Consider the following 13,512-nt stretch of genomic DNA (forward strand, 5'->3'; position numbering starts at 1 on the left):
ACCAGGCTCAGTCTGGGCAATTCCAGACCTGTTTGTTGGCTCACAGACCACCACATCCAATACATCTAGTTTTACAATCATTTCGCATCTTCCCAAATGTAGAGCAGCCTTTCCCACCTGGTGCCCCAAGAGTGCTGTACTTGACCTCTCGTGCTTGGCGGAGGCCAACATCTCAAGGGTACCATGACGGAGACGGCTGTCCTAGGTCAGGACGGTCCACCCACCGTCCATCTCAAAGGCCACGCATGGAACAGGCAGATGGTGACCTGGAAGCCTCCATGGCTGGGCCTCCCCAAAGCTGCAAGAAAAAAGGAGTGGAGATGGTTGATAGAGCAACACGGCCATCTGCTCCTCCCCCTTGCTACTAGCTCCTTATGGAAAGATCCCCCCCGAAGTACAATTCTTAGTCACACGGCGAAGGGCTGCTACGCTCCTTGCAAAGATCAACCAAAGCATCGAGGCAATTTAAACACAGAGGGTGAGCATGACTAGATGGTGCATTTTGGCTTGCTGATATGCAGCCAAGGAGACCCACGGTTGTTGGTGTGGATTTCATGTCACCACCACTTGTTTTTTCTGCAGATGGAGGTGGGAAGATTAAGACTGGTCAGGGGATGCCCGTTGCCAGCAACAGGTATTTCCCCAGGTAATTAAGTGTGTGACTCAGAGGAAGAGTATTAAAGAAAGGGAAGGACGAGAAAAGAGACAAGACCCTCCCACAGACCCTCTTTTGCAGTGCCAGAATATTTCAGATCATTTCACCAAGAGGAGAAATTGTAAAAGTAGAGAAAGACAGAAGAGCGTCATCTTAGGTTCATGATTCTTTGTTTTAATACATTCACAGATAAACCTTTTTTTTTTTCTTAAAAAGAAGACATTGATTCGATTCGGCCTTTTGGGGCAGTCAACTGAACTGCCCTCGCGACAGCCGTCTTCGCCTCACCGCCTCGCCTTGGATTCGTCCCCCCCAACCCTGCTTCCAGCGACACTAATCAAGGGGGGGGGGCTTGGCTTGGGGTGATCTGTAGAGCCCAGCAGCCGTCTGCCTGCGGGACCCCTTCCAGATTGGGTTGGACTTCGGCTCACACCATGCTCCATCAGCCTGGCCAACCAAGATGGTGGAGGTTGTAGTCCAATCCGTTTGCAGGGTGTCATGTTAGGGAAAGCGGATAGAGGCACTGGGGGTTTCCCCCTGTAAAAGATAAAGGGGGACATTACAGACTTTTAGAAGGCTTTGAGAGTCGGGTGTGAGAAGGGCAGCCTTCAGCTCTTCCCCCGCCACCACCCACAAGGTAATTTCCAGTGCAAGAGCCCCATCCCCCTTTTTACCACTGGTGTAGGCAAATAGTCAGCACAGGGCTGGCTGTGGCTAATACACAGTTTTACATCTTTCATTAAAACCTTTATTTTCTTTGGACATGGTTTTTTTTTTTTAATATATTGTTCCCCCTCCAGGGTTAGCAAAAAAAATAAAACAACACCAAACCCCCAACCCCACCCACCCCCCCCCCCCCCCCCCGCCGGTGTCTCGTTCCCCAGGTCAAAAAGAAGAAAACACCTTTCCCAGACAAACCAGAATTGCTTCCCCCCGCCCCCCAAAAAAGAAAAAAAAAGTGGAAGCCAAAAGAAATTCAATGGCTATTTCCTATATATTGATAGGCTGTGTGGCCACCTCCTCCAAATCTTGCCTCTTTTTTGCCCACACTGTTCAGGCTTAAAAAAAAAATCCAATGTTTAGATAAAAAATATGGCTGAATTTATTTATTTAATATATACTATTTATAGTCTCACAATCACCTAAACAGCATTAGGGTCTGAGGAGCAAAGTTTGAAAGGAGAAAGAGAACTCTGAAAGCTGGGGTGGGGGGGTGTGTGGGATGCGCAGGTTCCTTTTTGCCATGTTCAATGTCCTTGGAAGCCAAAGTAAAAATGACCTGAGTAATGTTGTTATACCTCACGCAGAATTCAACCTCTTCTGTACACAGTATAATTGAACTGATGATGCATACATACACACACTCCACACACGCCTCTGTTGCCGCCTCCCCCCCGCGACATTCCTGGGTGCCTGTATTGACAGCTGCTGCACCCCCCTTTCGGGATGCCCGTCGCCAGCCTAGGCAAGCAGGGCTCCTTTCTTAGAACTGAGTTTGCTTGCATTGTGAATTCATTGTACCAGTGCAAATTAAGAGAAAACAAAACAAAACAAAACACATTTCCAAAGAGAAGCTGCCCCAGGCCGAGGCTGAGCAACCCACGGGTCAGGTTCAGTCGCGAGGGCCGTTGGGCGAGCTGAGCGTAATGCGCTGCTCGGGCGCAGCCAGGACAGGGGGGCTGGCTTCAGGCTCGCTCTCCTCGGGGGCTCTTTCTTCCGCCTCCGGCTGATCGCTGCTCTTGAGGGCCTGCTGAAGCTGGTGCCGCCTCTGCACCTCAGCTTTAAGGTTCTCCAAGTCTTTTTGGCTGCAGAGAGAGGGAGAGAGGAAAGCAAGGGTGTGCATCCCAGACCGAGAGAAGTCTACCAGCGAATTCCAAGGATTATGGTTTGGGAAGGACAGTCTGGGACGTGGCGGAGAAGAGGGGCACAGTTCCTTCTTCTGCAAACAAGATGTGGAGAGAAGGTTTTGGAGCAGGGCCAGGCCCCGGACTCAGGTCTGAAGGGGTAGCTTGCCCGCAGGACTTCTCAAGGTCATGCCCCAGTGTATGGAGATTTAAATCCTGCACCCTCCTGGATTCGCAAAAAGCAGCCCTTGGGCATGGAAGTAGCGGCCAGTCCTAAACCAGGAAGGCCACAGTTCAGTTTCAAAATGTCTGCTTTTGTTATCATAAATCGTACCCCACCCTGAAAGTCTTGTTCCGAAGGATGGGAGGAGGATTATCAGCTAGGGGAGAAGAGAAAAACGACAGAATTTGGCCTGCTGACTGCCGATGAAGTCTGGGGACTTTGGGGAGAAGGGCCTGCCAGTGCAAAGACTCAAGAATGAGATTTTCAGTCTCTGCAAAGCAATCAGAAAGAAGCATCTTTGCTCCCACACTGCCAAATAAACGATCTCCTCTCTCCCTCTCTCTCTCTCTCTCTCTCACACACACACACACACACACACACACACACACACACTCTTCACATTAGCCAAACCCAAAGATGACTTCTTTAAGAGTTCCCAGGACTCATGTTTCCTGGAGAGACAAGAGGGATTTGGGCATCTTTACCTTAATGGAATGAATAGGATCCCGTTGATTATGTTTAACTGCTCCAGGACGCTGGCCATACTGGGAGCGGTGAACTAGAATTTGAAAGAGAAATGTCAGGAATATCCAGGGCTATGCCACGGGTCGGCCATTTTCGTGACTCTGTCCAAGCTGCTTCTAAAGCCATTCACTTATGGCTAAAAACTGGGAAGTAAAATATGATTCCCAAAGTGTGTGACTGGTACAGACAAGTTTGGAATGTGATATTAGGGCCTATAAAGAAAAGCAAGTTTAATGGTGTTTGGGGTGCATTTATTAAGTCTTAAAAAAGGAGAAAGGATTTGAGCTGTCAAAAGAATTTCTACGGTTTTAGAAGGGGGAAATATCCTGAAATGTTTGAAAACTTTTTCTTATTTGTAACATGTATCATTGGTCCCGTTGGTGCGGGGCACCATATTGCAACTAAAATAATTTTTACATGTTTAATTTTTTGATTTTAAGTGTAGGTTTTTTGGTTGTATTTTAGACCGAAGATAAATTTTTAAAAATGGAAAAAAATAAAGCCATCCACAATGCTTCGTAAACACTCTCCCCCAGTGGATGGAATGAAACTGTGAATGGAGAAGCGGGTTCAAGTCTTGGCCCAACCACAAAGTTGAGCTTCTACATGTTCTTACGTGCAGCAGGGCAGACAGGGCGGCGTCTTCCGGATGTTTTGGCTGCCAGTTCTCAGCACGGCTGACACTCAAGGATTTCACGAACTGTAATTCCACACATCTGGAAGACGCTGGGTTGTTTGTCCACAACATCTAACTCAGTGTACTATACAGGAGTTGTCGTGGAGATAACATGAACTGAGAAACCACGACCGGCTCTGTGCTCTGCAGTTGTGGGGGAAAAACTCCGCAATGCCTTCCCCAGCCTGGCATTTGGATCGCAACTCCCAGAATTCCCATCCAGCAGAGCCATGGACTGGGGATTCTGGGTGCTGTAGTCCAAACATGTCTGGAAGGCAGAAGGTTGAGGAAGACTGCCTTACAGCAAACCACAAAACACCCAAAAATATTTGTGCCTCATACAACAAAACTAGATTGGACACTTGAATTGAAAACAAGATTGGATTCTACAGTAGAAGAGAAAACCAGAGAAACAAAGGGCTGACATTGTACAGCTGTTCTGAGAGTCCTGAACTAATGAATGGGATATAAAAACCTAAATAAGACGGAAAACTTAACATCCATCAACCGAGCCAAGGTGCAGTGACCCACCTTCAGGGGCATAATGTTGGCATTGGATCCATTCTTGTATATTTCGTTCATTGTGCGTTGGAGGGCTACGGCTTGCTGAGTCAGATATTTCAAGTACTCTGAGCTTTCTTTGGTCTTCTCATGATGCTCACCAAGCTAAACAGAGAAAGTCAGAGTTGCAAAAAGTAACTTGAGACACACCGGCATGTCCAACATGTTCCCATGAATGTGTTTAATGGGGCAGCACACTCTTAATGTGGTGCCCTCTGTAGGTTTTGGACTTCTATTCCCAGCAGCCACAGCCAAAGTGGAGTTCAAAACATCTTGAAAGCATCATGTTGTGGAAGATTTTCAGGGAGCAAAATTTACATGGATTTAATAGGTAGTGACAGACAAACTCATGGAGGATGAAGATTTAACAGGTATAATTTTGGAAGAAAAGCATGTTGTGGGATGTCAAATTTTGCCTCCCTCAAAAGGTCTCAGAAGACAATTAAATAGTTCATGTAACCACCCTCCTAATTTTTCTAAGGAGGGAGAGATCAAAACGAAAAAAAGAAGCAAGTAACTGGACAGCCACCTGAGTGGGATGGTGTGACTTGGTGTCCTGCAACAGCAGGGGGTTGGACTCGATGGCCTTCATGGCCCCTTCCAACTTTTCTGTTCTATGATTCTATAATTCTATGAACTTTTCCTTCCACCCCAAGGTAGCAAATCTCAACTATTTAGAAAACAAAGCACAGCCAGAAAAGTTTAACAGTTTTAGCTCTATTTCCACCCCATTTCGATTACTCAACTCCCGATAGCCTCAGGGACCATTCCCAACCTCCCCAAATGAGCTGCTCCTTCTCCAGAAGTTGAACTAATTCTGAACATTCCAAGAGTTTCTCTGCAAGAAGGAAATGCGTGGCGTCAGTGAGCCAGTTCTATACTCCCACTTACAGTATATATTTTTAAAAGGCAGGTGCATATTCGAGAGAGAGAGAGAGAGAGAGAGAGAGAGAGAGAGAGAGAGAGAGAGAGAGAGAGAGAGAGAGAGAGAGAGAGAGAGAGAATCTAACCTGATTTTTGTAGATGGTGTAACCTTCTTTCTCATGCTGTAGAGCCGACCGGAATTCAGCTTTGCTCTCATACACTCGGGCTACCAAGTGGTGGCTGTGAAGTGGGTGGAAAGGAAGGAGTCAGAGCATTTCTACCCACAGCTGAAGGAGGCAAACATGAACAAGAGCACCATGGGGCTGTGGTGGCAGAGTTCAGTGGGGCCAAAGGACATGCTGTTAACATCTCCCGAGTGTCTCTGATCTGCGGTGTTACAGATAATTCTCTGTATCCCTCCCTTAGGGAGAGACAAGCAGCGGCGATCCAGCTCCAATATTCAGAAAAAATACATGGCGCAGTTTCCCCTGAGCATGGACCGCCTCCGATGGTGAAAATGGGGCTCTCCATCAGAGAGTGGAGCCACCTTTGCCTGTCACCCCACGTGGTAGGAGCTTGAGTCTAACAGCTGAGCGGAGAAACCCCACAGATGCTCCGACACTTGGAGATGGGAACCGCACCCCTTGAAATTCTGGCTGCTTTGGAGTCGATGTTCCTCTCTACCAGCGGGGCTTTCCACCCTCGAGAGCTAGGCTAAGCGGCGCCTACTGAATTTCTTCCTGCCGTCCGCTTGGTAAGAGGTCTGGGTCAGCTCCCCTTGACGAGGAGCTCCAAGGACCCTGTGCTGTGTGAGGGACAAGGTTGGAGGGTGGCGGAAGCTGGTTGGTGGGGTGAGGAGGCAGAATCACCCCTTAACAGAAGCCCCTCCTCAGCCAGGGCCCTCCCATACCAAGAGTGGTGCATTTCTCACTCCTTTACAAACAACACAATTCTTAGACCCTCACTGCAAATATGTGGGGGGACCCAAAGGCAGAAGGCCAAATCAAGGGACATCTGCTAGGGACTGGCTACGAGGTATCACGGACCGATGCCCAGAATCAGAATCATTGCTACTATTTCTGATGTCCGTTGCTTAGGGAGCCCAAAGGGCCCTGCGTTTGCGCAAGAACGTGGGGACAGAAGGCTTGGGGGACTCTGCACAACTACGATAATTGATGGATAATCTCTCTACGGGGCTGGTTCATTTACAGTCGCTTCCCCCACATGGTGGAGTCCGACAAATCAGGAGGACAAGTCCCATCAACCCCTGGCGACTGAGCCAGTGGCCGGCTGCTTGCTGGGGATGCAAGCTGTAATCCTGCCCATCTGGGGGGCACCGTTGCATGTGGCTTCTCGGTTGTGAACTTGCACGGGGCCGAGGGGCTCTCACCTCAGTGCAACTTTCAAAGACTTGGCACCGTGGTATTTGGATGTGATCACCAGCGCGTTTTCCAGGAAGCGCAGGGAAAGGTCGTACTCCATGACGCCGTGGAGGACCAAGCCGATGTTGTTCTGGGGACAAAGATTGCACACCTGTTTCCTTCGTTCCACGGGCACGCTACCATATTCCCCTCTTCGTTAAAATCGTTCCAGGACGAAAAGGCAAATGACAGGCGCCTTCTAACTCTATACGACTCCGGTGTGCCCATAACTGGAGCACTGTGTTCAGTTCTGGGCCCCTCATTACAGGAAGGATATAGCCAGGTAGGAGTCAGTGCAGCGCAGGGCCACAAGGTTGGTGGCCGGTTTGCAGGGGATGGGGTATGAGGCAAGACTGAGGGAACTGGGTCTCTTCAGCCTGGAGAAGAGGAGACTCAGAGGGGATCTGTTGGCGACATGCAGGTATGTGAGGGGATGTCACATGGAGGTGGGCAGAGACCTGTTCTCCCCTGCAGAGGGAGGCAGGACGCGCTTCAACGGAGCCAAGCTCAGGGAACCAAGGTTCAATTTGGGTGCCAGGAAGCACTTCCTGACAGTTGGGACCCTGAGGGTGTGGAATGGGCTTCCATGAGAGGTCGTTGAGGCCCCATCGGTGAGTGTGTTCAAAGATAGGCTGGACGTCCACATGGTGGGCATGTCGTGAGTGGAGCCGGCTGGAGCTGGGGGTCAGACTACATGGCCCGGGAGACCCCTTCTGACTCGCTCTGTTTCTCTGTCTGTCCATATGTAGGTTGCAAAGGACCAGGACACCCGCATCAGAGGGCAATCCCAAAAGCACCTCGAGCAGGCCGAGTAAGTGAAGCAGGACGGCTCCGAGAAGAACGTTAGAAGCACTTCCTCAAAACGGATTCAGCGCAGGATCCAGGAGCCTGCACGAGCCAACCTGGGCAGCGAGCGAGGGTATTCCTTTCCATCTACCCCATCACCTGCCACCAGCATCTAAAGGCAGCCAGACAAGACAAGACTAGCCTATCCAGACTGGAGCACACCGACTAAGAGGGTCTGAACCATGCCTTTTCCATGCAATTTGTTCTACTCTGCAACGGGCTGGCACGCGGGTCCTTAAACGGCCTCGGCTTTGTTTGCCGGGAGTGGCAGAGACCTGGCCATGAAGAGGTGGTATGTAAGATGGCTCATGAAGGGACCGTAATGATGGGCACTCCAGCTCCTCGGGGAAGCAGGACCGCACCTCTGCGGTCCAGCAATTCTCGTGCTGCATCAGGACCGATGAGATGGCGACCTCAGGAGGTCTGGGCCGAGTTCACTTGGTAACCCTCAGCCATTCATTCTTTCCTGGACTAACTTATTTCATGGGGTCAGTGCAAGGATAACATGGAGGGGGAAGAAGAGCCCAGCATGCAGCCTTGAGAAAGGATAGAAAGTACCATACTCATTATTTTGATCATGAGGACTAGAAACCCCATATTAAACATGGCAAGACAGGAAAGTTTGGGTTCTCGTGACATCGTACCCCCTGCAAATATAATTCCGGCCTCACAGACCACGTGGGTTTTAGTGAAGGGTCCCAGGGCCACAGGTTACTTACGTCCAGGAGTGCCATTTCTGGGTGATCCTCTCCAAACACCAGCAGCATGAGGTAGCGTGCGCGATACAGCAGGTTCAGTGCTGTGGACAGCTGGCTGTTTGCAAAGCAGTACAAAGCAAGGTGCATCTGCGAAGGGAAGAGAGACAATTTCGATAGCATCCCAGGTTCCTTTCCCCGTCCAACAACAGACAGAATGTAGCCATCAGCTTTTTTAAAAAAAATAAATTAAACTACTGACAGTACTACCACACTGTATTCAATTCTGTGCTTTATGGATAAAAGAGCAAACTAAAATAGTTTATTTGTTGATTACTTAAAAGAGGGATAGATTGTCTTTCTGAAAGAACTTATGAACACAATTCAAAATGAACAGGGCGGAATTACTACATGCAAAAAGGTATAGCTACGTTCAGTATTCATTTATTTAAAATTTTTGTAGACTGTGCCATTACCAAAGTCTTAAGACGGTTTAACAATAAAATGTAAGAAAAGAAAAACATTAATTAAAACACAGTGTCCTAAAATTTAGCAATAATAAAAATCCCACTTAAAACAGTCAGGTCTTAAAACAATGGGGAAATAAAAAGCTTTCGGTTGGCACTGAAAAGAATAAAGTGACGGCGTCAGGTGAACCTCTCTGGGGAGCAAATTCCACAATTGGGGTGCTGACTCTCATGCTGAATATCCAACCTCCAGTGGAAGATGACCACAGTTTCCTGTGTCACTGCATCAGGGCACCAAGGTTTGCTTGAGGATTAAAGCACCGGTGAATAATCCACCATCTGCTGCTGGGCTATTTCACCCTCAAACAACCCCTGCCACCAACCCAACACACCCTGCAAGCTGCCATGGCTTAAATAAGCCACAGAGGCTGTGGGGATTGTGTGAAGCAGCCCGCTGGCTTTCTGCAGAGGTTGGGAGATGGAGGAGAGCGCTGCACTCCGGAGCTGGCTCAGGCCGGTTCTAGTCCTCAAGCCAAGATCCTGGGCTTGGAATGTTTTCATGCTGTCCTGCACCTGCTCCCAGATCTTGGGATTCTAGCAAAAAGCGAAGTAGATTCTGATGCCTGGATTTGGCTGAGCCCCACGTGAAGGGACTCTTGTCCCTTCCTCCAACCGACCCGCCAGCCCCATGACTTACGTATTCTTGAATTGTGTTGGGATGTTCGATGCCTAGTACCCGCTCGCTCATTAGTACCGCTTTCTGTTGGTTACTTAAGGCCTAGAGAGGAGAAAGCAGGAGAGAAGGCTGCAGGCCAGGAAGACAGGAAAACACACCTCCACTTGCAGGAGTTGGTGGCTTTTGCTAGGTTTGGTAAAACTAGCTGTGAATGCACTGGAAGGATATACTGGAATGCACTGGTTTCTCTTCTGAGTAACTGTGGCCACCCTGAACCTCCTTCAATTAAAGGCTTCTGCTTTGTCATCACCACGCAATTACCCTTCACTATCAAAAGCACTGGGGCCGCCTTTCCTCACCAGTCCGGGCCAGCTCCAGATCAGAGAAGAAACACTGGCAAAGGGGGAACTGGTGGTCAGCAGTGCTACCAGCCACCCTGCAAATGCCCCGGACGGCTCAAAATGATGGGGACCTTCCCGACCAAAGTCCTCTCTGGTCCAGCATCCTGCATCGGATTCCCACAGTAGCCAAACACCTTCTTGGGGGAAATGCTCAAGACGGCAATGTAACAGCACCACACCACCCATGTTCCCCAGCAACTGGAATTCAGGAGCAGATTGTCTCTGAGACTGGGGGTAATTTTATGGCCATTGTGATCAGTAGCCATGAATGGTCTTCTCCATGCATTTGTCTTAAAAGCCATTCTTACGCCTTGCAGTGATGGATTCCTTTATGATGTTTCTCCATTCCATGCGTAATTTTAGATACATCTCTCACCTCACTGTTTTGCATAGCGCTATCCATCACATCGTGAAAAACTGAAGTGGAAGTAACTTATGAAGAAGCACTAAAGTGCTTGGAAAGCGGTGAGTAAAGGGGAGAAAAACAGTAAGAAGTTTGTAAGCTTAGGTGAGCCGAGAGGTTTTCTCCCTCTCGTAGCCCTAGAAACCTGGGTTCATCCAAAGATGGTTGTGACAGGTTCAGGTCAAACAGAAGTCTTCACACAAAGCATCGTTCACTTATAGGACTTGTTCCAATAAACGCAGAAGTGCTTTGAGACAAATTGGGGAGGAGCTATCCATCGCTACAAGTCGCGACGGCTCTCTGATTGCTGGGGAACAGTGAAACACCCGTCTGTGGAGCTCCAAGGGGCAGCCGGGTTGCCAACCGGCTGAAAAAGCAGCTGGATCAGACCGGCTGACAGTCATATCTGGGCCGGCTCGCGCGTTACACAGAACCGCTGGCAAATTTGGGCAAATCAGCTCAGCCATCCCCTACCTCTGAATAGTCGCCCATGATGTAGTTCAAGCGAGCCAAGAGCCGAAGGCCGGCACAGATTTCCACATGCATCGCGCCGTACACGTTGTTGAACAGGTTTAAGGCCTCGCTGATCAGCTCACAGCCCTCCTTCAGAAAACCTGGCACAGACACACAAGAGGATTTCCCCCCCTTTTTAAAATGCAAACATTGTCCAGAGCGGGTAGATAGGCTAATATTCTGGAGGAATGGAGAAATGAACATGGAATGCAGGAAGAAAAACCGGTTTCCAAACAAGCAGAGCCTTTCCCCCTTCTTGTTTACATATGGATGCGCATTACAAAAAATAATTAGCTCGCACTCACATACTCTTGAAAGATGACTGGCCTGATTCATCAGAAACCTCCACAAAGAGGCTGTAATTGCTGAGGAATAATATCCAGTTTTGTAGACCACCATTGTGAAAAATGGTGCCAAGAAATTAACTGCAGCCAAGAAATTAAAAGACGTTTGCTCCTGGGGAGGAAAGCTATGGCAAATCTAGACAGCATACTAAAAAGCAGAGACATCACCCTGCTGACAAAAGTGCGTATAGCCAAGGCAATGGTTATCCCAGTTGCAATGTATGGCTGTGAAAGCTGGACCATAAGGAAGGCTGAACGCCGAAGGACTGAGGCCTTTGAATTGTGGTGCTGGAGGAGACTCCTGCGAGTCCCTTGGACTGCAAGGCGATCAGACCAGTCAGTCCTAGAGGAGATCAGCCCTGACTGCTCTTCAGAAGGCCACATCCTGAAGATGAAACTCAAATGCTTTGGCCACCTAATGAGAAGGAAGGACTCCCTGGAGAAGAGCCTGATGCTGGGAACAATTGAGGGCAAAAGAAGAAGGGGGCGGCAGAGGGTGAGGTGGCTGGATGGAGTCACTGGGAGGGTGGGTGTGGGGTTGGGTGGACTCCAGGGGATGGTGGAGGACAGGAAAGCCTGGAAGATTGTTGTCCATGGGGTCATGATGGGTCAGACACGACTTCACGACTAACAACATTAAGAAAAAATGATTAAAATATCCACCAAACCAGTCTCTCACAGACAACCCCCAAAACTCCATTCCAATAGAATCACTAACCAGTTTTGGAAAAGAGCTCAGGAAAGCAGCATCCATTAAAGGGCTCAGTTCTCGGGGCTGCATCTCCCCCCCCCCCCCCACGACCCCCGTTCTTTGCCATGAGTGCCTACCTTGCTGCACCTTTGCCTGGCCACTCTGGAAGAAGTTGAAAGCATCTGACGCTTTGGGGTTGACGTGTTTCACAACCGGGAAGATATTGAGAATGTCCTCCTCAGTGAACGATGGCTTGTGCCGGTTATCAAAGTTGTACTCTTTCAGCAGGATCTGAAACAAAAATAAAAAATATGGACGCTACGTGTTCGCTTGTTTTTTTAAGGGTTTATATGCCGTCCAATACCAGAGTCTCTGGACAGCTTACAAAAACCAAACCAACAACATTCCAACAAACAACAGACTGCATCTGACCACTGACAATAAAAACAAAGATAAAACCAATGAAAGGTTAAAACGTTGGGAAAAGAAAAAGGGGTTTGCCTGAGGCCGAAGGAATAAAGCGAGGGCGCCAGGTGAATACAGTCCGAGGTGCCTCCTGGAAACCAAGCAGGGTCAGGCCTGGTTGGAATCTGGATGGGGGACTTAACATGTGACGTGGCCGGAGTGCTATTGGCTATGGGCAGTATAGAAATGTAATTAATAGTACTAAGAAGAAGCAGGGAATGTTTTGCACATTTTTCTAAGAGGAGAGAAAAAAACATCAAAGTGGCCTCCACTGCAGGGGCGCAGAGCGTCACCTTAGCGGGTCCAACCTGCTCCTCTGACAACCAAATCCTGCCAGCCACCGGTCGGATCTTCCTTTTGTCCCCCCACCCCAATTCTAGAAGGCTGAAGCGCTCTTGAGGTTCAAGTGAGAGCATCAACCTAAAGCACCTGTTTCCGCCTGCCTCTTCCTCACAACAACCTGCCAGGTTGTGTTACACTGTGTTTGGAGAGGGAAGGCTGAAGAAAGCAGAATTTGGGCACGCTGCGCTCACCTGGATTCCAGTTTTAAGGGAGATCTCCCGGAGCAGGGTGATTTTCTGGAGATTGTACATCTCCACCGCCTGGTCGACACTCTCGCTGAAGAAGGAAAGGTGTTACAAGAAGGATGCACAGTGTTACAAGTCTAACTGAGCAGTAGTATTCTGCTCCCATCGAAGCAGCGGGCGCATGCATCGTGGGACGGTGGAAACCGATTCAACTCCGAACTCTAAGACAGACAAATAGGGAAGGGGGAAGCTTGCCTTTAAGGGAATCAAAGGCCAAGCTGTGTAGAGAATTCGAAAAGCTTAAGACCAGGCCTTGGAAGTGAACTTGGAAATGGTCCAAGGCAGGGGTGCAGCTTCTCTCTAAACTGACAAGACACACCCTGACCCGGCTTGTGATCTGGCTGTAGCTTTCCAAGCCATCTGCCAGGCCAGGCCCGAGTGCAAGGCGTTGCCATAATCCAAGTGGGCTGTTCCCAGACCAGGCAGTGGCAGCCTTTCATCCTGTTTTTTAAATAATAATAAATAAATAATACTGCCACCACGGTTGTGTTACTTGCTCTGGACCCGGGGTGGCAACCTTTTTAAGTCAGATGTCTTGGTTCTGGGCCAGTGTGTTGGAGGAGGCATTGCCCAGACCGCTCTCTCTCTCTCCAATAAACGATCTCTCTCTCTCTCTCTCTCTCTCTCTCTCTCTCTCTCTCTCTCTCTCTCACAC

The 13,512-nt window shown here is 49.1% G+C and overlaps 1 protein-coding gene and 1 long non-coding RNA gene across 3 annotated transcripts in view; one reads left to right on the plus strand and one right to left on the minus strand.

The window, feature by feature from the left end:
* Positions 1-808: 808 nt before the first annotated feature.
* LOC123024210 (clustered mitochondria protein homolog) overlaps positions 809-13,512 on the minus strand; it is a 17,432-nt gene continuing 4,728 nt past the window's right edge. Inside the window, exons 5-15 of one of the 2 annotated variants that reach the window (XM_044431635.1) lie at positions 12,804-12,888; positions 11,943-12,096; positions 10,732-10,871; positions 9,475-9,555; positions 8,335-8,460; positions 6,739-6,860; positions 5,495-5,588; positions 4,455-4,589; positions 3,208-3,281; positions 2,259-2,460; positions 809-1,192 (exon numbers count right to left, since the gene is read on the minus strand). In XM_044431635.1, the coding sequence (XP_044287570.1) occupies positions 2,268-2,460; positions 3,208-3,281; positions 4,455-4,589; positions 5,495-5,588; positions 6,739-6,860; positions 8,335-8,460; positions 9,475-9,555; positions 10,732-10,871; positions 11,943-12,096; positions 12,804-12,888 (1,204 nt within the window). In that variant the 3' untranslated portion in view covers positions 809-1,192; positions 2,259-2,267. Of the gene's footprint in view, positions 2,461-3,207; positions 3,282-4,454; positions 4,590-5,494; positions 5,589-6,738; positions 6,861-8,334; positions 8,461-9,474; positions 9,556-10,731; positions 10,872-11,942; positions 12,097-12,803; positions 12,889-13,512 lie in introns of both variants that reach the window. The other variant, XM_044431634.1, reaches the window with a different exon arrangement.
* Positions 5,475-8,889, plus strand: LOC123024213. Its single transcript, XR_006414875.1, has 2 exons — positions 5,475-6,102; positions 7,519-8,889. It is a non-coding gene; the product is annotated as an uncharacterized LOC123024213 (long non-coding RNA).

This window comes from Varanus komodoensis, unplaced genomic scaffold, assembly GCF_004798865.1.
Source record: "Varanus komodoensis strain SLA01 unplaced genomic scaffold, ASM479886v1 scaffold223, whole genome shotgun sequence".
NCBI classification, from domain to species: Eukaryota; Metazoa; Chordata; class Lepidosauria; order Squamata; family Varanidae; genus Varanus; species Varanus komodoensis.